Source organism: Aquila chrysaetos, chromosome 16, assembly GCF_900496995.4.
Source record: "Aquila chrysaetos chrysaetos chromosome 16, bAquChr1.4, whole genome shotgun sequence".
Taxonomy (NCBI): Eukaryota; Metazoa; Chordata; class Aves; order Accipitriformes; family Accipitridae; genus Aquila; species Aquila chrysaetos.
Window position 1 is genome coordinate 811,403 of NC_044019.1, and position 21,813 is coordinate 833,215.

Genomic DNA, 21,813 nt, shown 5'->3' on the forward strand with positions numbered 1-21,813 from the left:
CAGCTAGTTACACAGGTATCTCAAGTAAAGATTTCTTTTGCTTCCACTGAGAAGCGATGCTTGGAATGGTATCATACCCCTCTTTCATTAGAAATAGCCACGTAGAGAGCATTGGTATTGCTCATCCTAGGTTACTACTACCGGTTCTCACAAGGGATTTTGATGTACAATTAACACCGACTTGCACATACTCAAGGAAATACCCTCCAAACACCTGTCCAAGAATTACCTGCAATTTGATTCTTAGTGAATGTGACTTACATTTATTGTAGACACTTCATATGTTGTTTCTGAATTTTCTACATTTTCAAAGTAATAATGTTACAGAGATGCTTGCATTTAAGAATGTTTATTAGTTTACTGCTTTGAAGGTCATGTAATGTATTGCTAACAGGCAAGTCCCAGACAGGTTCACTATTTAAGGAGCTGAGTGCTGAGGTGGCATTGAAAGAGAGTGCAGTAATTAATGAAGCTCTTGAATTTCAACTCTCCAAGAGAAAAAGGAAGAAATAATACAATTACGCTGCCTTCAGTTACTGGTAAGTGAAAATTCAAGATTGCTTTATGAAGACAAATCTTTGTCACTAATTGCAAACTTCTTGCTCTGACAGCTCTTCTGAGCACTGCCTGGAGAACAGCAAAAAAATCTACTTGTTTGGTGCAATGATGCTTTCAAGTTGGGCCTGAAAAACAAATGAGACAGTACGTCAAATTAGATTCAACCTAAAAAATAAACCCGCGTTGCTGTAAAGTGATAAATTGTTAGATATTCAAAGTGAGGAGCTGAGGGATGCTGCAATACTTCAAGAGAAGCAGGCCAGGGTTTTTCTCCCTAGCTATTCCATTCCTTACTACATGTTTTATAAATTAGCTTTTCATTCTTGGCATACACACTTGTTGCATTCTGAGAAGAAAAGAGCTGGCCTTGGTTCCATACAATGAAAGACTCGTTTTATAATGTAAAGCATTGAAGAGGAAATTAAATAAAAGCTGTTGAAACAGTGGTCTGAATTGCCTGACTTCAGGCTGGACTATGTTAGTTAAATTAAATATTTGGCTCTCGCATTTGGAACACAAACTCTGACTCTGGGACAAAAGTAGCTGGGAACAGCAAGTTTTTCAGTTGCTGAGACAACTTGACGCCCAATTAGTAGATTGATCGGAGAGCTACCCATGCTTAGGGAGCGTGTAGCGCATGAAGCTTCCAGGACTCTTAGATTGTCCTCTTCCTAGAGGTGCCATCAGAACAAACTACAACACTAGTATACACACAGCTGTTAAGAATAGTTGTACTTCAAGGAAGAAACATGGATTCAGTGGCAACACATATTTGATCTAACAGTTATTCCATTTTGTACCCTGAAAGATTTCAAGATGGCCTGAAGACGTCAGTGGTTTAGAAAGGAGAAACTGTAGGAACAATGAAGATGAGGAAAGCAGCTCAGTGTAAAGGAAATGTTTTTAGCGGTAGCCAGAAACATTTAACGTTGTTTATGGTAACATTTTTTCTTTACTCACAAGATGTGGGGATTTTTTTCCTTTCAAAATCAAAGTAACGAGCAGAAGTGCTGTTTTCACCAAAGCAGCATGCACAAAATTACTCCTGTAATTATGCAGTCTGTACTGCATAAGTACACAATTGTTCTTATTAGGTAATATTTAATGTTAAGTCATGTGTCTCGTTATCAGGGAGTCAACTTTAACGGCCAACGGCAAAGAAACAAAATTTCTTAATTTGCCTTCACTAGATTTTCTGTTTTGTAGTTGAGAAGGGGTGCTAACCATTACAACCTTACAATCAAGTTATGCAGAAATAGATTCCTGGGGTATCAGTGAGGTTTGAAGCCTCTGCATTTGGGGTTCGGCTGCATGCATCTGCTCTCCTCCAGCTGACTATAACAATTTATCATTTTCTGAACAAATTCAAAAAATCTCTCCCTGGCGAATGTGTGTATGACTCAAATTCAATCTGACCTGTTGTTTGCATCATCAGGTTTACTAGTAATGACCAACTGCTGACTGAGCAAGGAAGTAGAGAATGCAAAAGTGCTGTTTTCCCATTTCATTAAAAATTTAGAGAAAGTGGAACGTTAATACAAATGCGTCATAAATGTAACACTTTTAAAACTGTAAGGAGAAAGATATTTTTGTATCTTTCCAATTACAAAATGAGAAGTTTTACCATTACTATTTGGAATTGCATTTTTTTAACTAACCTTCAGCTGTTGATTTGTTCGTTTCAGGAACTGAACCTCTTCAGTGTGTTTCTTTTCTTCTATCTGTTGCCTTTCACTTTCACGTTTTTCAATGGCTTCACATTTAGCTTTCTGTTCACTCACTTGTCTTTCCAGCTGCCGCTTTTCCTCTTCTAGCTCTGCAATCTTGGAAAAGAGCACAGATCTCTCAAGTTTTGTTTGTTAGTAATCAATTTTCAGTTAAGATTTTCAGTTAAGATGGAACAAAGTTGTATGTTGTACAGTCTTTAAAATGTTCCAGATAGAATAGCACATAATTTATGAAGTGCAATTAAGCCCTAGGAAAACAGTAAGACAAGCGTTTTGATGATCTCCACTGCCATCCAGTGGAAACAGAGATAACTGATTTCCGATAAAACTTTTAATGTAATATCCTTATGCTGTATCATGTGCAGAAAACTACATTATGGGGTTAACAGCCCAACTTACTCTTTTTTCCATGTCAGATTTGCCCTGCTCAGCTTGTAGTGCCTTCCGCATGCCAAACGCAACACTGCTCTCGTACAGTGTCTGGTAAGCAGCAATTGTCATTTGGATTTCATCCCTGACTCGAAGCAGCAAGAGTCCTCGCTCTGCACAGTTAATTGTAGTTTCACGGATCAGTTCATCTTTAAAGAAAGATTGTGACAATCTGGTTAGAGTAGCTACTGTCCTCTGGGAATGCTGCTGGATACATACAGGGTCCAGAGATTGTTGCCTTTTACCTATTCTCTGCACCACGGAAGCAACGTGGATTTACCAGAGATAGTCATAATTTATTTTTCTCTTTTTTGTTACATTACAGCTATAACATCGAGTGCTAGCAAATGAAAGCAGAGTGGTGGTACAGAACCTATGGTAACAACAGTGATACTGATCTGCTAAAGCTGTAACGGCAAACACCTAAAAATTTGTAACAATTTTTGCAGTTATCGGGAAGCCTCCAGGAGAGTCGAGAGCCTCCAGAAGGATCCTGCTCAAACCAGTGGCGATCTCTTGCATTTGGAAGACTGGCAGCAGGTCATCAGGGTCTGTAAGAGTGCTTAACAGTTATACAGTGTTTTAAGTTAATTTAAAATAACTGTTGGGTTAAGGACAACTAAGAGAATTTGCCTCTTTTACCGTTATGTATGCGTGTCTCTCGAGGGTCAGCTTTATGAGTGACAAGGCAGCGTAAAGCGTTGTGTAAAGGCTGGCGGCGTGGGTCGGGGTCACACCCCTCTGAGCTGCAGAGCACGCAAGAGCTGTGGGCCGGCAGCAAAGGCGGGAGCAGCACGGCTGCCGGAGCAGCAAACCCTCACCCTGCATGGCCAGCACACCTCAGCCAGCCCTGCCCGGCGGGGACCAAGGCCATGTTAAACCTTCTGGAAGGAGGCATGCTGGGGTGAGGAGCAGCGATGCTTTCCGCGTCGCCGGTTTGGGCACTGACCGAAGCACTGCGTGTAGAGCTCCCTGCGCACCGGGCAGATGCCGGTCTCCCGCGCCTGCCTCTGCTGCAGCCGCAGGTCCAGCTGCTCCTGCAGGTGGACGACGTCCAGGCGGGTGCTGGGCGCGCTGGACACCTCCTGCACCCACCGCTGGTTCTCCTCCTCCCACTCCCTGTCACGACACAGCACCGGGCCTTACTGGGTGCCCCCCGCCGGCCCGGCCGGGCTCTGCCGGGCAGGGGCGGGCCCGGGCCCGGCCCCGCTCACCGCGGCGGCAGGATGGCGTTGAGGAGCTCCTGCGGCTGCTTCGCGGACTCGGGGGGGGCAGGGGCGGAGGGAGGGGGGGGCGGGCGGCGGGGCGGGCGGCGGCGGGGTCAGTTGAGCGAGGGGTGCGGAGAGCAGAGAGCGGGAGGCGCGTAGGTGGGGCGGCGGGTAGCCGAGGCGCGTCGCCGGCCCGGCCCCGCTCACCCCGGGGGAGCGCTTCTCCGTGCGGCGAGTGACGAGCACCGGCGGGTTGTACCGCAGCAGCGAGTCCGGCGGCGGGATCATGGCGGCCGCGGCCGCTGTCGCCATGGCGACGGAGTCTTTGTTGCCCCCTCTCGTGCGCAGGCGCAGAAGCGCCCGAGGGCGGTGCCGGCCGCCTCGGCGGCGGAAGCGCTTCCGCGCGCGGGCCGGAAGCGGCGCGCACTTCCCTTTGTGGCGGCCGGCGGCGCCATGGAGGAGGCGGCGGCGGCCGAGCGGCGGCGGGAGCGGCGGCGGCGGCGGGAGGTGGCGGTGAAGGCCGAGAAGCGGAGCCCCCGGCGCTCCGCCTCCCGCTCGGCGCGGGGCAGCCAGTCGCCGCCGGCCGAGGAGCGGCGGGGCCCGGCCGGGCCGCGCCAGGGCAGCCGCGGCAGGAGCAGCAGGTAGGGCCGCCCGGCGGCTGCGGGCCCCGCGCTGCGCCCGGCCCGGCCGCGGCTCACGGGGCTCAGTCTTCCTCTCGTTGTTTTTAAGATCGCCCAAGAGGAAGAGCAAGTCCGGGCGGAGGAGCCGGTCCCCGCGGGGCAGGAGGAGCCGGAGCCCGCACCACGCCGCCGTGAAGGTGAAGCAGGTAAATGGCGCTGTCGGTAGCAGCGAGGCCCGGTCCTGCCCGCCGAGGGGTTCGCGGGGCCGGGCGCTCTTCCCGGCTCCGCAGCGACAGCCGTTCCTGTGGGACTCGGGCGCGCGAGGTACGGAACACGACTTCTCGGCCGGCAGTTGTTTTCTTCTGGTCCTTGTGGTGCGGCGTGTGAGGAAAAGGAGGGTCTTGGCCGTTTACGGGCTCGTGCTGCCCACCTCAGGCTTTGCCCTGAGGGCCTGGGTCTCCACACATGCGTGTGAACCTGGCCTTTGCTGCTTAGGCAGGCTGTCCCCGCAAGCTTCTTCGCGTGCCCAGAGCAGATGACGCGTCACGCTGTTTCTTGATCTTGCTTTATTCGGCGTGAGTCGTAGGAATCCAAATAGTTTGGCAAGGAAATAAGTTTCCCTCGCATTGTGTTAGCTCTGCCCACGACACGTCTGGGTAGGCGTTTTCCATGTGTAGGATTGCGATTTTCTTAAAAGCTGAGGTGCAGTTGCTGCTCTCTTGTTCCAGTTCTGAATTCGTCACCATAAGCGATTCTTCCTTACAGGAGCGAGATGATCATTGTCGTAGAGTAAACGAGGAGCGAAAGCAGAGATACCCATCAGAACAAGAACACAGGAGAGAGAGAAGTGGTGACAGAGACAGACACAGAGACCACTCAGACAGAAGGAAGAATCCAAACGAAAGGCCTGGAGTTCGAGGCCACGAGCGAGAGAGGGATGTTCAGAACATCCGTGAGCAGCAAGCAGAGAGGGAGTTTTATAACGAGAGAAGACGAGAGCATCGACAAAATAACGAAGGCAGTGGTGTTGACCAGAATCCAGAACTCGGTCACTCTGATAACAAACCTAAAGAAAAAGCTTCTGTAAACAAAGAGAAGCCAAGCTTTGAACTGTCTGGTGCGCTTCTAGAGGATACCAACACTTTCCGAGGTGTTGTGATTAAGTACAGCGAGCCCCCCGAAGCTCGGATTCCAAAGAAGCGATGGCGCCTCTATCCTTTCAAAAATGACGAGTTTCTCCCAGTCATGTACATTCACAGGCAGAGTGCTTATCTTCTGGGCAGGCACCGCCGAATCGCAGATATTCCAATTGACCATCCCTCCTGCTCAAAGCAGCACGCTGTGTTTCAGTACCGGTAAGTATTACTCTGCCTGCTGGTGAAACGGGATTGTTCAGGAATTTCTGAAGAAAAAAACAACCAAACAGAAAAACCCTGGGTATGCACAGTTGAGAGGTACGAGTTTGCTGTAAGTATGTTAGAGAGAGATGGAATTTATGTTTGACTGCTGCATATCATCCTAGCAGTAACCAAAAATATCTGTAATTCCTCTCATTTAACCACAGGCAGCCTTTTAGTAAGACAAATAACACAGCAGGGTTAAAGACGGAACTGTGCGTATATCTGAACTGGAATAAACCGGCAGGTGTAACTGGCAGTAAAAGTATTTCAAGGAGAGGTTTTATTTATTTGGTCTTTCACAACAAAGTCTGCTGATCTCCTCTGAAGCAGCAGGGGTTGCCTGCTGCTGGAGACAAAGATGCTTTCTTAGGGAACAGCCATCTGTTCTGTTGTAGGAATTACTGTATTACATCATCAGAAGTTTCAGAAAGTGATGCAGTCTGTCAGAATCCGCTCAGTCTCACACAGTTTCTCATTGCTCTCATCAGACCTGTTTGGATCTCTGCACGTACAGCTCACTGGTAACTGCAGCAGGGCTCACGTGTTGGAAAACCCGTCTGCTTTTGGAGTACGTTTTCTGTCTCGCACTGTTGTGATTGAATCAGTGTTCTTTGTTTTGCTAGGCTTGTGGAGTACACTCGTGCCGATGGTACCGTTGGCCGCAGAGTAAGGCCCTACATAATCGACCTGGGCTCTGGGAACGGCACTTTTCTAAATAACCAGCGGATTGAACCTCAGCGTTATTACGAACTAAAGGAAAAGGATGTACTGAAGTTTGGGTTCAGTAGCAGGGAATATGTTCTTCTCCATGAATCTTCAGATAAATCTGAGGCTAACACAAAGGACGATGATGATGAGGAGGAGAAGGAGGAAGAGTCTGACAGTTAACAGATGAGGAGGAAATTGGGGGGGCGGGGTGCAAGGGAGAGAAATTCTTTGCAGTTGAACCTGCATTGGGATGTAAAGTGTTGGAGCATCGCAGCACTGATGCCTCTTATTGCCTTAAAGTCCTTTTTCTGTTGCTGGTCTGTTCTTGTAGTTTATTTTGGGGGACTTCACTGATCATTCATCTTTCACAGTTCTGCATATCAGGAAATACAGCTTTTTTTTTTCTTTTTTACCCCCTGACAAGCGAAAGAGCACCTGGATGTGAAAGCTCTGATGCTGGAAATATTCAACATTGACTGTCCTAGGAAACAATGTAAAACATAGCTGGCATATTTTAAATTATTTTTATTAACTGTTTTGTCATTAGCCCTTTGAAAATGCTACTTAACTGAAATATTAGCTAGAAAGTAACCCGATGCATTTTGTAACACGTCTTGTTTGGTAGAGTTTGCCAAATTCCTTTGCCTGTTACGAGGTCTAGATGGGAAAATTTACCTGGCTCGCCACTAAAAAGGCAGAAATGTTGCAAAGCCCCTCTTGTATTTGTATGTTTGGGGTTGTCAGTTTGCCTTGTGATGACTTTCAGGGAGGGGCATTTCACTGGAATAGGCTACCTGAAAATTACAAGGTAATTTGACACAGAAGTTAAACGCTTCCTGGGATTTTAGGTGACAATACTGTGATTTGGGGTGAGGTCTAGGTCAGCGTCTGCCCAGTACCTGTTTCAAACAAACCATGCTGAAACTGTTACTGGATGTGGAGTGTCCAGCTCTAAAGCTGGGGCCTTTATTTCTGATACCACCCCTGCCCCATGAATAACTCCTCTTTGTTTTTGTTTGTATTACACATAAGTACCTTTTATGTGGTGACATGTTTTAACCAGTTTGCACTATTTACGTTTTCTTTTTATAAAAAGTTACGCAAATCACTTGTTTAAAATAGTCCTTTCCCCTGTAGAAGAAAACAACCCTTTAGGAAGAGAAAAAACCAATTCCACTCACTGAAAGCGCTTGCATATTTTTGGATGTCTTTTCCCTGTTGCTTTATGGTATAAGAAATGTGCATTTTCCACACTGTTTACTAATTTGCCTGGGTGTTTGTTCTGTGGTCACAAGCTATTCATACCTGCTGTGTATATACATTGTGTATACAAGTGTTGCAGATTGTATACACAGGCTAGAACATTTATGGTGTAAATACGGGGCATTGATGTAGGTTTTCAAACAGAGGGTAGAATGAGTTTTGACTAGGAGGATGTCCTTTATATATACTCCCGGGGTTTTTAAATAAAGAATTTGTAAATTTAGCCCTAATCACTTGTAATATTTTTCTAGTGTTCCTTTTTTTCCTCTTTATGTTCCTTGAAATAGATGAACCTTCAGTACTAATTTCTGTATTAAGGACACCAAACATGTTAAAAAAAAATTTAAAAATTGCACAATTGGTGTACTTGAGAGGGGGTGAGTGCGGAGAGACGGGTGCGGAGGGTTTGCGCCACATCCCTCTGCTCCCACCTTTCTCACCGGAGCGTGGCCCGGGTGGCTCGTTCCATGCCCAGGCTGTTTGCCCCCGGCGCAGACAGCTTCACGCTCAGAAATAGGAGATCGGGATGTGGTTTACGCCAGAGCCGGTCGGCGCTGTGGATGGGCAAACGAGCCCCTCGAGTCTCGCTTACTGCAGAGCGTTTAGGCTGACGTGATTTAAGAGAAGCTCGAAGCGAGCTAAAAACCCTTGGCCTGAACCACGGGGACGTGCCCGAAGTTGGGAGGACCTACTCCGAACGGGCTTTTTTCCCCACAGCGGCCGGCACCGAGGGGACGGTTACGGCTGCGATGGCGAAAGGAGGCCAGAGCCTCTCCTTCCTCGGCGACCCCCTTCGTCCCCGCTGCCCTGCCCGCGGCGAGAGCCCTCCGGGCCGGGTCCCGCCACCCCCGGGGCTGGGGACATCGGGGCGGGAGCGACCCCGGCCGAGCCGTGCCCGGCGCCCGAGCTCCCCGCTCGCCCGTTACCCGCCCGGCACTGGGGAAGGGGCCGGCGGAAGCCGCCGCCGCGCCTGAACCGGGGTCTCGAGGTCCGCGGCCTTGTTTTCAGCCTGGAGCTTCCCGGTGCCGGCGCGGCGGGCGCGCCGCCGGCTGACCGAGCGCTGCGGGGGCGGGGCGGGGCGGGGCCGGGCTCGGCGCTGCCCCCGGCGGCCCCTCCCGGCAGCGCAGCCGCCGCCCCGCCCCGCCCGGCCCGCCAGGCCGCCGCCGCCGCGCCGCCATGGCCGCGCTGCACGCCAAGGCCGGCGGCCCCCCGCAGATCCCCGACACCCGCCGGGAGCTGGCCGAGCTGGTGAAGCGCAAGCAGGAGCTGGCGGTGAGCGGCGGGGCGGCGGGCGGCGGGGCCGGGCGGCGGCGGGCGGTGGCGGGGCCTAGGCCGCGGGCGCGCGGGCGGCGGGGCCTGGGCGGCGGGGCGGGCGCGGGGCCGGGCCCGCTCCATGCGCTGCGCTGTGCCCGGCAGGAGACGCTGGCCAACCTGGAGCGGCAGATCTACGCCTTCGAGGGCAGCTACCTGGAGGACACGCAGATGTACGGGAACATCATCCGCGGCTGGGACCGCTACCTCACCAACCAGAAGTGAGTCCCGGCGGCCCCGCCCGGCCCGGCCCGCCCGGCCCGGCCCGGCCGGGCCCCCGCGATGTGGCTTCTCTCCGTTTCAGGAACTCCAACAGCAAAAACGACCGGAGGAACCGCAAGTTCAAGGAGGCCGAGCGGCTCTTCAGCAAGTCCTCGGTTACCTCGGCAGCGGTGAGTGCCGGGCCGGGCCCGGCGGGGCCGAGCGGACGTCCCCATCCCCATCCCTGTCCCCGTCCCGCTCCCCACCCCTTGCTGCTCTTTGGTGGTCACCCAGGCTGCTGCAGGACCAGCTTTCCATTTAAGCTCCTGTATCTGCCCAATCTCACCTGACCCGAGCATCTTCACTCCCCCGTCGCAGCCCCTTTCAGAAACCCCTTTCCTAGTGCCCAGAGAGGCGGAAGGGAGCTGCAGTCAAGAGCCACCTGTGCCACACGCCTGTCACTGCAATCCATGTCTTTATCTTTTTGCTCCTAACCCCCTTCTGCTGTGCTGGTGCTAGGTTGTAAGCTCTTTCAAGCAAAGGCCTGACACGTCTTTCTCTCTGAGGCGATCTCTGTGGTTTTGAGCATTTGAAAAGTGGTAAGTGAATTACTGCTTTCATTAACATCCCTTTCGGTTTTCTAGGCGGTCAGTGCATTAGCTGGAGTTCAGGACCAGCTGATTGAGAAGCGTAAGTCACTTTCTCATTTCTCTCAGAATTTGGAAAGAACTACACTTCTCCCCACCATTCAGCTCTGTCTCCAGTTGTCTGGATCCGTGCTGTACGTGCTGCTCCCCCGCAGCACTCCCCGTCCAGGGACCTGAGGCTGCTCCCCTAAGGCTGGCTCCTGAGTGCTCCCAGCACACCCGCTAGCTGCACAAGTCAGCAAAGTGGCACCGTGAGAAACAGAAGTAAAGTTGAGCTTCCTTTCTCGAGTAAACCTTTATGCCGAGCAAGGGTTTATTGTGCATACAACTTATTTGAATGGATTTGGTGGTCTTTGGAGAAAGAGGCTAGAAGAGCTGAAGCAACGCGTTTCTGTTTGTGTCTCTGTCAGTCACTTGCAAGTGACGTGAGGAGGAGCGGTTTACGTTCAGGATTTTAAAAAATGTTTCTGTAATCAATACCAAATCGCATGCAATTCTAGTGTGCTTCAGTTGCTGAGGACGTAGCTTGCTGTCCTTCAGAAATATTTTTCAGGTTCTCTTATTTACCGCCTGGTGCCGTAAGGCTCAGCGTGTCTCTGCTGCCCCATGTTCTGTTGCTGGGGGCTGCTTCTTCCACGCAGGGCTTTGCCAGGGCAGCCTGGGGTGTGAGCTGTGGGGTGGTAACCGCTGTGCTCGTCTGTGTTTGTCATGCTCTAGGGGAGCCAGGCAGTGGCACAGAAAGTGACACTTCTCCAGACTTTCACAATCAGGAGAATGAGCCCAACCAGGAGGATGCTGAAGAGCTGGATGGGTCTGTGCAGGGGGTGAAACCCCAGAAAGCTGCTTCCTCTACTTCTTCGGGGAGCCACCACAGCAGCCACAAAAAACGGAAGAACAAAAATCGACACAGGTTAGTGGTACCAGCAGCCTTCTTGTCATGCCTTCTGAATGGTTAGCTGTTGTTGAATTTACCTTATTATGTGGATGGAATGAGTAACTTGTTAGAGTAATGAGCAGCTCAGGTCACTTGTTTTGGTAATTTTTCTGGTTTTCAGTTGTATGCATCCTGTAGCGTTCATCAGGACCCCATTGCCCCCATTGTATCAAGGAGGGGAAAGCATGCTGAAGAAGATGAACAAGCAGCACAGGGTACTAACTCCAGCTCTGGTACAGCTAGGCTTTTGACTAGGCTTTTTCAATTCTCCTATCTGTCCAGGAGAATAAGACTGTCTTCCTTCCAGTAGAGGAAGATTGCAGTCCTGGCCTCCTGTGCTTGCTTCTCGGTTTCTGCAGATCCAAGTAAGATAGGAGTGTCAGTACTTTCTTTGGAGAAGGAGGGTGAAAAAGCAACTTGGAATGTTTTGGGGGTTGTGGACGCTCCCAGTGCCTTCACTAAGATTTCCACTCCAAGCCCTTTCAGCTGTCATGTCCCAGACTGAGTCTCTTTTGATTATGGCATTTGTCACGTTAACCTCAAAGTGTTTGTTATTAAACTGACCTGAAATTCCTGTGAAACAAAGATTTTCTGAACTCTTTGTGGTTGAATTTAGATGACCAGTTCTGTCCCTTAAGGTAAGCCCCTAAGGTGTGATGCAGCATGGCGGGCTGACGACTTGGAAATCTGAAATAAACTCCCTGCCTTACAGCGCTGCTCTCCATGGGCCAGCATGATGTGCTGCTTACCTGTGTCTTGGTGCCCCTCAGCAGAGCTGGCCCAAGGCTTTCTACAGAGTATGACAGTGCACTGTGGAGTCAGGCCCTAAGGGGAAAAATCCATGGAAATCCATGCACTTGGAAAGAGGAGACATTTACTGCACCTTTCTGGAAGTGATTGCTGGAACTGGTGCCTAAAGATTATTAGAAGTAAAGGAGCTTTTAAAAATCGAGTGTTCTTGCTAACTTTGAGCTTGTTGGCTTTGTGTGTGGATGGGCTTTCCTTTTTAAGGGACCTTCCCATACAATTACAAGAGAGAAATGTTTTAAAGAAAAGTGGTAAAAATTTACAAAGATTGCTGGGGGAAGGTTGGTTTGGGAGATACAGAGGTAGGTATAGTGCTTGAAAAATGTTTAACAACTTTTTCTCCTTCGCTAGGTTTTGAGTCATTAGCGTGTCTTTAATTCTTAGATCAGAATTTTCTTCCTACAGCAGTCTTAATTGGGCAAACATCCTGAAGTACTGGATGTCCCTTTGGGTCCTCATGAGGTGGGAATCCAAAGCAGTTCAAAACTCTTTTTTTTGCCTGTAGACAATTGGAAAGAAGTTCAGGAATAACACGAGAAACTACATCTGTAAACAAGTTCAGAGGAACAATCTGTAAAACTGAAGTACAGCTTAAGAAATCTGCTATTTCAGACAAATTATAAAATATTCTACTAAGCACGCACTTACATGGACAGCAAACCAATCCACTGCAGATGCAGTGGGGTGCAATACAAGCGCTGTAAATAATATAAATTCTTTTGCTCCATTACATAACCTGAACTTTAGCGACAGGAGTTAGAAGAAACTGCCCTACTGACAGGTTGTGTTGCATTGGGGTTTCTTCTACATTCCTTCCACTGAAGCAGCTGATGCTGGCTACTGTCGGGGACAGAATGTTGGACATGAGGAGCCCTGGTCTGATCTGGTATGGCAATTCTTATCATCCTAAGAGATACGTCAGACACATTACTTTATGGAAAGGCTTAGTAAGTTAGTAATTGACTACTTCGTAATGCTTAGCGTGGCCAGATAGATAATTAAAAGAAGAAGGAAGAAGATAATTAAGTTCGTCTGTAATAAAAACTCTGTTAAAATTGTGATTGCCGTTACTATCTTCTAAATTTTGGCAGAAAAGACCAAACAATTTTTAGGTATATCTAGGTTAAAAAAAAAAAACCAACAAAACCCAACAACAAAACAGTCCCAGTCTACTGAAGGTATAGCGAAGTGCTTTAAAATGCATTGCAGCCCAGACTGCTCTTTCAGAAGACACCTGCATGTCTGTTTCTTGAGTGTCATGGAATGAAAAAGAGAAAAACAAAAAGAAACATTGGCGCCTCTTTTCATTCAGAAGCTCTTCCATTTGCCGGCATACGTTTGAGTTCTGCTCACCTGTTCCTGAAGAACTGGGAGGTGCTGGGAACAGGCACCCTGAAGGTGCACTGACTCCACTGGGTTTTCTACTTTGTACGCCACCGAGAGCAGTGTGGAAAGTTGGATTCAGACTGGGCAGAACTGGCATGAATAGGCAGTTTAACTTCGAACATTTAAAATCAGGGAATCAGATGGAAGTTACAGTGTCTTTATTGTAGTCATCCTCTGTTCCCTCCGAGACCACAGGAAGGCCAAGATGATTCTTTTCTGTGCGCTCAGCAAGTTTCATGGCTAAAAAGTATTTCAGAAGAAAACAAGACTGTTTCCTCTTAGAAATTTAGTGCTGAAAAGCTACTAAGTTACAGCTGATTTGATGATAAGTCTTTTCCCACCAATACAGTTGTTAGCTTTGGGGCAGAAGTGTTTCTAGAGACAGTGCTGTGGTATCTGTGTGAATGCTGAGACGAGGGGTGGGAATGTCACCAAACTGTAATTAGCTTTGGCCAAATGACCGTGTTCTCTTTTTAGCTCTCTAAAGGAAGCGAGTGCAAGAGGATGTGTGTATGTGTGCACATTATGAGAATATTCGAATGCAAAGTTGGCCACTTAGTTCTGTGTCATCTCCACCTCTGCCTGAACAAGCTTTGCTTTGCCGTAATAATCTAGACAAAGCCACTGCTTTCTGACCACCCGCTCGTTTGTTTTTGCAAGCAAATCGGTTTTTCTCTCTGCCTGTGAGCTAGTGTGCACTCTCACCTGTCTGATAGCTTCCTTTTTCAGCACCTAAAATTCCCTCCATAAAACCAGTCTGCCTCTGTTCTAACACCTCTTTTTCCCGGAAATCCCACTGGGGAGGGGGACTCTGGATTGCCAAATCTGGAGTGCTTTTTGTGCCCAATTCTGGTTAAGATATCTTAAGAACTTTATGGCATTTGAACACTGGCTTTATTATTTATTTTATTTTATTTTATTTTTTAGTAATCTCGCTAGGGTGGCTAATCAACTAATTTATTTAATTCATTAGTATATTAATTTCTATTGCTTTCTTCCTTTCAAATGCTGCCCCTCAGCCCGTCTGGCATGTTTGATTATGACTTTGAGTAAGTTTGACTTGAATTAGTACTTGTGCTGTGTTGTTAGTGTGTAGACACCAATGTGCCTTTTGAGACCTTTCTAACCCATAGTTTATCTGTTTAATTGTAGGTATGTATATTAGGTTAGGCTGGGAAGTTTTTTTTAAAAACAGAAAAGCGTGATGGAGGTAACATTTTATTTAATAACTTCAGCAAAATTAAATTAACTTCACTCTTCTTTACCTTTCTATTTCATTTTTAAATAGATAAACTTTTTAACTTAAAAACATAGTTTCAAAACTGATTCTTCTGGCTTTGCTTCTTAAGGAGATTAGTGTAGACTTGGATATTTCCTTCTGGAAAAATGTAATAAACCAGTACCTTTGACTCATATAATCCCTGTCATCTTAAACTCCTATCTCTATTCCAAGTAAATAACCATTACCACTATGTCTGAATAATTACCTGTGGCATAGTTACACATCTAACAAATTAACATAGAGCATGCGTATTTAACCTTATTTCTTTATGCTGCATAACTTCCCTGTGATTTTTATTATGAATCTTTATTAACTCTTTTTTTGAGTGGACGGAATATGCATTTTAGCAAATAATAAAGAATCCACTCTCCGTCTCTTTGCTGCTCTCTTGTCCAGTAATATTGGGACAGTGATTTGGCTCAGCCGAATTGAGAATGTGGATTGAATTAACCAAATAGTCTTTGTTGTAGCCTGTGCCATATGCAGTAGCTGGTTCTTTGAACTCTAGTGTTGGTTTAATGTATTGAAATGGACATTTCTCTTATCTTTCCAACCACAGGATTGATCTCAAGTTAAACAAAAAGCCAAGAGCCGTAAGTATCAGTGCTCTGTCATTGTTTTCATTGCTCATCTGTAGACTTGAGTGGCTGACTGACTCCTAATCTTAAAAAGCCTCCCTCTGCTGTAATTTAAGATCTTATTTTCATGGTTGAGGAATGTCATGGTATGAAATAAGCATTGTCTTGTGGATTTAACAGTAAATAAGCCCAGGTAGGTTTGTTATGAAGCTAGGTCATGGTTAAGTCCTGTCCACTTTTTATGGAAAAAGCTGTTTTGCATTCTATTATCTTGTCATGATCTGGAACATTAAAAGCATCTGGTTTTGGTTGATGCGTTCTTGAACTAAGGTTTTGAAGGATTCTTTCTTTTGAATGTTTAGCTACAACAAAAAAAAATCTCTTTTCTGTTTTGCCTGCAACTAATGGTATGTAGAAATGAGAGAAGACTGAGAATCCCAGCTCTGCAAGCAGTATTGAAGGTAGGAAGGTCTTAATGTGCCTGTCCTTTTCTTTCTCTGCAGGACTACTAGACTCATCAGTGGTGATGCTTCCGGGATTTAGGTCTACATGAATCCCCACTGAGAAAAATGCCAGTCGACTGAATGAGCACGATGGCAGCTCTCTGGCCAAGTGTCTGCACATGGGAGTGGCTCACTCTAAAGAACTTAGATGGGAGAAAATCTTGGACCATGTACTTGCATCATTTTTAAATCACCTGAGTTGCAGGAAGACTAAGGTGTAGTAGTAGTAGTAGTCCTGAGTTCCTGACTGTTCTGTGCTTCCACCTCAGTCAGGAACTTCCCCAAAATTGGCTGATCTTGCTGCCGCCACCCCTGTCATCTGCAAACCCATGGAGAGGTATTTCTTTTTCCACTGGAACTAGGGTATGATTCAGTATGTCCCATCTATGTTGTCAGACTTAGATTACTTTTGTTGCTGATAATTAGCATTGTAGTTTTGGTTTTGCTTTGGTTTTTTGTTGGTTTTGGTTTTGGTTTTTTTGTTGTTTTTTTTTTTAAACCAAAGTGTATAGTTAACAAATTGCCTTTGGGTTTCTTTGTTTTAATCCATGTAGAGTGGAAAGTTCTTCATTTTGTGGAACAGCTTATTTTGATTCTTACTCGAGCAGAGAAGAAGGTGGTTAAGCCTTTTCTCTAACTTTAATTTTAAACACCATCCCCTAAAATTTACACAGTGCTTTTAGATGCAGGGAAGGCTGGAGCTCCAAAGCCATCTTGCTCTTTGCTATCTTTGAGGTTGGGTGGATTCTCTTTTTAATACAAACTTCTGTCATTTGTACATAAACAATAAAATTACATGTTTGTCTCTCTTCTCATGTTTTGTTCAGTCCAAAATTTGACTCCTAGTGCCTTTTTATTCTCCATGTGCTTTTTTATTCTCCATCTGCTTTATGAGGACTTTGCTGGAATTCTTCTACTTCTGCATAGTAGCTCTTCCTTGTCTCGTGACCCTTCTTGTGCTTTCTTTCCTCTGGTAGACATAACATTGACTACTTGAAAGGATTGCCAGGCACTAATCTCCAGCTGCGTTCCAACTAATCCCGCTTCAAGGCAGGACTTGGATGTAAGTCAGTTCTTGCTGATACTGGCAGAATGCCCGCAGATAAGGAATGAGCAGTCTGGATTGCCACTGGTTGAGTACACAGAGAGATGAGTGTTAGGTGCTTTTCACAGTCGCCAGGTCAAGATATCAATGCTGATGTTGAAGTAAGCTTTGCTTTTCTCAAGGTGGTAAATAGCTTTTGTTACCAGTGCTGTAATGTATTTGTGTCTTCTTAATGAGTGCTGTGGGAAAAGTTGTATCGCTCGCCTGACAGCGCGCCCAGTGCGTGCATGTGCACTTGTTACAGCTGAGTGTTCATTCCGTTCTGCTACACCTCTGCTTTCCTGGTGTCTTGGGTCTTTTTCAGCTCCCTCCAGGCAACCCAGTCAGTGCAGAGCGGTACCGAAGAGTGAAGGCAAATGTGTAGGGCAAAGTTCTCCCTTGTTCTGTTGTCTGGTTCAGGGATCAAGGCAGCTGTGTATTTGTTCACAGTGGGAGCTGGCTTATCCCGCAGTAGAGTGAGCAGCTGGCACTCTGCTGTCAGGGGCCGATGGCTGCTTATCTGCAGGGGGGTGTCGGGATGTAATGGCTTAACGGGAGAGCAGCAAAGCTGTCCTACTTTTTTGTGTTTTAAGTTACAGAGGTTAAATACAGGGGGGGTGGAAGATCTAGGAAACAGCATAAATTCCTAAAAGGACTTGCTTTTCCATAGTTCTGGAGAAAAGAAGTCATAGCTGATGGTTTTTGATTACTTGGCCTTGGTACAAAAGCAGTTTTTCTCCCACTACTGCTGCTGTTCCAAAGCAAGGATTGCAAGAGCGCCTGAACTTCAGAGAGTAAAAAATCTTTGCTGCACCTCGTTGACCTCAAGGAAAGCTGCTGTACCTTTTAGGCCAGAACATTTACCTGCAGAGAAACAGCAAAGGGCTCGTGTAGCCTTGCTCGGAGGCCTGTGTGTACAGGCGTTTTTTGTGGCAAAGTGTCAATCAATCAGCTCCACTTTCCCTGTGATAGGCATTAGGGGTGCTGCAGGGACAAGGGGAAAAACGCAACCTTTCCTGCCTCCGGCAGTGTTTGTCACTAAAGGAAGGGGACAGCCTGTTCTGATGAGCACAGTGTCTGATGGCAGCAGCCCTGGGGAGCCAGGACACTGATCAGGGCAGAAAGCTAAATGGCAAACGCTTGGTTCACAGTTGAAGGCACCCTGTTCTGCTGATACGCAGCTCTTCCCTCCCAGGTCCTGCTGATGGGCAGCAGCCCTTTGGCTGCCATGAGACAGGTGAGATTAAGAGGCCGTGGGGCTCTGCGCGGTCTGCCCCAGCTTGTCCCAGAACAAGCACTGATGGCTGAAGCTCTGCAGCAGCAGCTTCCCCGCGGTGTTACTGTGGGGCGGGGGGGAGGACGGTGGGGGGGGTCTCTGATCACTTTGGGGACATAAGCACCATCACCTACAAGAGTGTCATGAGATGGATGCTGGAGTCTGACTCTGGCAGTTGTGCCTAAAACTTCTATTTTATTTCTGAAGACTTCTGTTTTAATTCCTAAACAGCCTGAGTGACTAAAGATCCCCAGGATAGCCAGTGCCTGGCCTTGGACACAGGAGTCAAAGTGCGCTGCACGGGCTTTTACCTGAATGCTAATGAAAGCTAGAAGTAGTAGTTAAAAATAAATCACAAGTCCTTTGCTTGTAGAAGATGAATCTTGAGCAGAGCGAATGAGGGGTGGCAGAGCAGCAACCGTCCTTATGGCCACCAAAGGTAGAGCAGGAGAAACACTAATCCCCTGCGCAGCCTCGTCACCAAGAGGATTAGGCAGGATTTTATCGAGCCCAAGCAAGCGGCAAGCAGCAGCCGAGAGCTGACACCACGCAGGAGGGGCAGCAGCCACCTGGGCCACGTCCAGTGGTGCATCGCCGGGTAAGGGGGCACAGCCAGGGGGGAGCGTGTCCCTGCTGAACACGTGTCCCACCTGCTGGGGTCTGGCCCATGAACGCTCACCCTCCCTTTTGCGAGCCTGGCACTCGGCGAGCCGGGCTGGACACCAGCATGTGCCGGTGCACCCCGCGGCTGCCACGCGTCCCTCCAGTGTGCGGAGCGTGGCGCGTGAGCGAGCCAGTGGCTCCCAGGGCCGTGGGCACATCACCGCTCCATCTCCTGGTCTGCAGGGTCCCCATGGGCAGGCAGCGTGGCCCGCCGGTGCCGAGGTGGAGGCAGCTCCTGCGCGCCGGGTGCTGGCGGCTCCTCTCGCTCTCTGGGACGGTGCTCCGGGGGCTGCGGTGGCTCTGGAGGCTGGTGTGGGTGGGTACCACGAGGGGTCCCTTCCCCAGGGGCCTTCAAGCACTTGTGTCGGCTCTAAACGTGGCGCGTGCCCAGAACCAGGTGCCGGGGCGTGGGGTCAGGGGTCTGCCGGGGGTGTACCGCTCTGTACCCGTGGTGCCGGGGGCTGTGGTTCGGTGCGGCCGGGGCAGATGGGGGAGGAGGTCACCACGCCGTCCGACAGCGTGGCTGGAGGATCGGGACCCTCGTCCTCGGGAGTTGGCTTGAGGCACTGTATGGTTCTGCCCACCGAGAGTGCTGGGGACGTGGGGAACGTTGCTCCGGGCTCTGCCCTCCCTGGGGCAGGTTTGAGCCTGCCGCTCTCACCACGCGGCTGCCGTCCTCTTCCCCAGTACCTGCTGTTCTGCTACAAGAGCTGCTGGGACGGCGCCTTCCAGGTCACCGAGGAGGTAACTAACTCACTCCCCCAACGTGCCCCCACGCCACAGGGGCTGCGGAGATTTCTGACTCCCCCCGGGAGATGGCTGAGCCTGGTGACACGGTCCGTTGGGTGGCCCTGTGGCACCGGCGGGGCTGTAGGTCCCCAGGTCACGGCATGGCAGGGTTCCCCGGTCAGGGTCGGTGCCAGGGGCCAGCCGGGCTCGGCTGCCCGTGGATATGTCAGTCCCCGCTGTCCGTGGCGGCTTTCAGCTCGGCGTGGTGCTGCAGGCGAATCTGGAAAGTGGCAGCCAGGGGAGCGAGGAGGAGGAGGAGCAGGATGGGGGCTCCACTTCTGTGCTGGAGCCTGGGCAGGCAGGTGGGTCCCCGGCACGGCGGTGCGGGTGGGCGGGCGGGGGGTGTCCCTGGTGCGGAGGCCGGGGGGGGGGGGGGGTGTCGCAGGGCGCTGGCGGGAGCTGAGCTGTGGTGCCAGGGCAGTGGCAGAGCGGCGGCGGTGCGGTGACGCCAGCGAGGCCGTGCTGGAGAGGTTAGAGGCGCTGGAGGCCGACGTCCGCTTCCTCTGCACCGAGCTGGGCGCCGAGAAGCTGCTGTGGAGCAGCCGGTTCCTGGAGCTGCTGCGGGAACAGCAAGGCCTGCGCCAGCGGGTGAGTCCCCCATGGGGCCCCCAGGCCCCCCCCCCAGTCCCCTCTGGTACCCTGGACCCTCATGCCCCGTCCCAGCTGCAGGAGCGCCCGCGGCGGTGGGACAGCGGTGACAGCCCCAAGCTGCTGGGGGAAGCGGAGGACCAAAGTGCCAGTGGGAGCGAGGGAGAGAGCCTGGCAGGTAGCGGCTGGGGGCATTGGGGGGGATGGAGAGCCAGTGGTCAGGGAGGGGGGCCCTGCCACCTGCAGCCAGAGCTGGGGATGGGGCAACATGTTGAGCTCTGCCACTGGGCAGCACTGGGAGGTACCTGGGAGGACAGGGTGCCAGGGAAGGCTCCCAGTCCTCTGTACCAGTTGCCAGCAGGAGCCCGGCTGGGCGCTCCTGCACTCAGCAGAGCTCCGGCCATCACTTCCCCTCTCGCCCTTTTGTTCTGTTTAAGCACGCCAGTGGATGGAGCCACGCTGGCAGCCAGCCCCATGCCCAGGCAGTCTTTTGGGGCCAGCAGCTTCACGACAAGCAGAAAACGTAAGCGAAGGTGTAAGCGGGGTGTTGGTGAGACGGGAAGGAGCCACATCTCCCTCCCTGCCCAGGCACTGCAGGACACAGGCCAGGACGGCGGAGTCCTGGTTGTGTTCCCATGTCCTTGTATGTGCCTCCATCCTTCAGTGCCAGCCAGGCCCTGCCCCGTCCTGCCCCATCCTGCCCAGCCCTGCCTGTTCAGCAGAACTGCAGCCAGTTCCCAGAAGCAGGAACCAGCCGGGAGGCAGCTCAGGGCAAGCCGCTGTCTCCTGGGCTGCCCAGGGCAGGTCACAGTCACCCCTTGCCCGGGGCCACCCCTGGGACTGACTGTGCCCTGGGCGGGTTGTCTCTGGTGGAGTCCAGCAAGGAGCATCTTCCTGACCTGCCGCAACTTGTTGGGAGCTTCCAGGAACGAGGAGTAAGGTCACCGCCAGCTCCGTCACCTTGCACAAGCTGGCGACACCATGGCCACGGATGGATTGCAAAACTCAAGCGCTGCCCCGTTTACTTCCTCCTTGGCCAGTTGAGCCCCTCTGTCAGCTGCTCCGCATGCATTGCAACTCTCGGCCGGCTCCTTGTGTCAGCTCTCAGCGGCCGGGCGGGGAGGGGGAACCCTCTCTCTGGGGGGGGGCTGAGGGGCCCTCGTCCCCAGAGAATGGCTCAGCCGGGGATGCTGTGCCGCAGGAGTGCCAGCCCCGAGTGGAGCAGGCTCTGAGCTGCACGGGCCACGTCTGAGCAAACATGCCTCTGCCCCTCCAAAGCGCTGTGTTGGGTCCGTCAGCCCCCAGCCCAGCAAAGGCAGAGGAAGCAGCTGGGGGCGGGGGGGACTGGAGGAGGGTGCTGAACCTCCCACCCCCAGGAGAGCGGACCGAGCAGGGCCACAGGCCGTCCAAATGCGACAGGATCAGCCTTGGGCTCCCATGCAAGACCTGCGGGTGAAGGGCCACCCTGTGCCCAAGCCCTGGTCCAGCATCAGGGGGCTGCGTGGTGGCTCCCACCCTGCCACAGGCTCCCCCCGCCACTGCCAGCCACTGCTCTGCTGCTGTAAAATACAGGCGGCCACTTTCCACTTGGCTGTGTGTGCTTGGTCTTTCCGCTGCACGGGCTGGGACAGCTGCACCACTGCTGCTCTGCAAAGACCCCGGTCCTGCAGCTCTTTGGGGAGAGGGTGCGAAGACGAGCTCTTGCTGAGGCAGATTGGGGACCGGTCCCCACCCCATGGCAGCTGGGGCACGGAACGGTGTGTACCGCAGCGGTGATTCAGTCAGGGAAGCGTGCATTGCAAACGTGAGCCGTGCTGCTGAAGGGAGCATGTGGCAGCAGCACTTCCCGCC

General features: G+C 50.7%; 4 protein-coding genes and 1 long non-coding RNA gene across 15 annotated transcripts; 4 read left to right on the top strand and 1 right to left on the bottom strand.

Moving 5' to 3' along the window:
• Positions 1-333: 333 nt before the first annotated feature.
• DNALI1 (dynein axonemal light intermediate chain 1) lies at positions 334-4,273 on the bottom strand. The gene is given in 6 exon segments (XM_030038594.2): positions 334-683; positions 2,217-2,381; positions 2,685-2,863; positions 3,664-3,833; positions 3,929-4,079; positions 4,132-4,273. Coding segments are annotated over 6 exon segments (804 nt in total). The 5' UTR covers positions 4,235-4,273; the 3' UTR covers positions 334-647.
• On the top strand, positions 424-3,333 carry LOC115351652. Its single transcript, XR_003926859.1, has 2 exons — positions 424-539; positions 3,164-3,333. It is a non-coding gene; the product is annotated as an uncharacterized LOC115351652 (long non-coding RNA).
• Positions 4,274-4,345: 72 nt separating the features above from the next.
• On the top strand, positions 4,346-8,143 carry SNIP1 (Smad nuclear interacting protein 1). 2 transcript variants are annotated; one of them, XM_030038589.2, is made up of 4 exons: positions 4,346-4,563; positions 4,652-4,748; positions 5,308-5,897; positions 6,566-8,143. In XM_030038589.2, the coding sequence occupies exons 1-4, from the start codon at positions 4,376-4,378 to the stop codon at positions 6,828-6,830; spliced, it is 1,140 nt and encodes a 379-aa protein (XP_029894449.1). In that variant the 5' UTR covers positions 4,346-4,375; the 3' UTR covers positions 6,831-8,143. The 2 variants fall into 2 exon arrangements, with proteins under 2 accessions (XP_029894449.1, XP_029894448.1); XM_030038588.1 differs by lacking the exon at positions 4,346-4,563 and having other exon boundaries at positions 4,711-4,866.
• Positions 8,144-9,037: 894 nt separating this feature from the next.
• On the top strand, positions 9,038-16,371 carry MEAF6 (MYST/Esa1 associated factor 6). Of its 7 annotated transcripts, XR_005934086.1 has the most exons (10): positions 9,038-9,185; positions 9,330-9,445; positions 9,529-9,616; positions 10,070-10,115; positions 10,790-10,982; positions 11,128-12,275; positions 12,641-12,699; positions 14,352-14,409; positions 15,041-15,074; positions 15,563-16,371. XR_005934086.1 is itself a non-coding variant. In XM_030038605.2 (8 exons), exons 1-8 carry the CDS (start codon positions 9,090-9,092, stop codon positions 15,569-15,571), a joined length of 612 nt encoding a protein of 203 aa, XP_029894465.1. In that variant the 5' UTR covers positions 9,038-9,089; the 3' UTR covers positions 15,572-16,371. The 7 variants fall into 7 exon arrangements, 4 of the variants coding, with proteins under 4 accessions (XP_029894465.1, XP_029894470.1, XP_029894467.1 ...); XR_005934087.1 differs by lacking the exon at positions 11,128-12,275 and having other exon boundaries at positions 9,039-9,185; XM_030038605.2 differs by lacking the exons at positions 11,128-12,275; positions 12,641-12,699; positions 14,352-14,409 and adding an exon at positions 14,219-14,248.
• Positions 16,372-17,465: 1,094 nt separating this feature from the next.
• On the top strand, positions 17,466-21,541 carry LOC115351655. 4 transcript variants are annotated; one of them, XM_030038602.2, is made up of 7 exons: positions 17,466-18,520; positions 18,769-18,901; positions 19,273-19,329; positions 19,571-19,676; positions 19,796-19,962; positions 20,038-20,140; positions 20,400-21,541. In XM_030038602.2, the coding sequence occupies exons 2-7, from the start codon at positions 18,776-18,778 to the stop codon at positions 20,804-20,806; spliced, it is 966 nt and encodes a 321-aa protein (XP_029894462.1). In that variant the 5' UTR covers positions 17,466-18,520; positions 18,769-18,775; the 3' UTR covers positions 20,807-21,541. The 4 variants fall into 4 exon arrangements, with proteins under 4 accessions (XP_029894462.1, XP_029894461.1, XP_029894459.1 ...); XM_030038601.1 differs by lacking the exon at positions 17,466-18,520 and having other exon boundaries at positions 18,527-18,901; positions 20,400-20,485; positions 20,627-21,541; XM_030038599.1 differs by lacking the exon at positions 17,466-18,520 and having other exon boundaries at positions 18,527-18,901.
• The last annotated feature ends 272 nt before the right edge of the window (positions 21,542-21,813 follow it).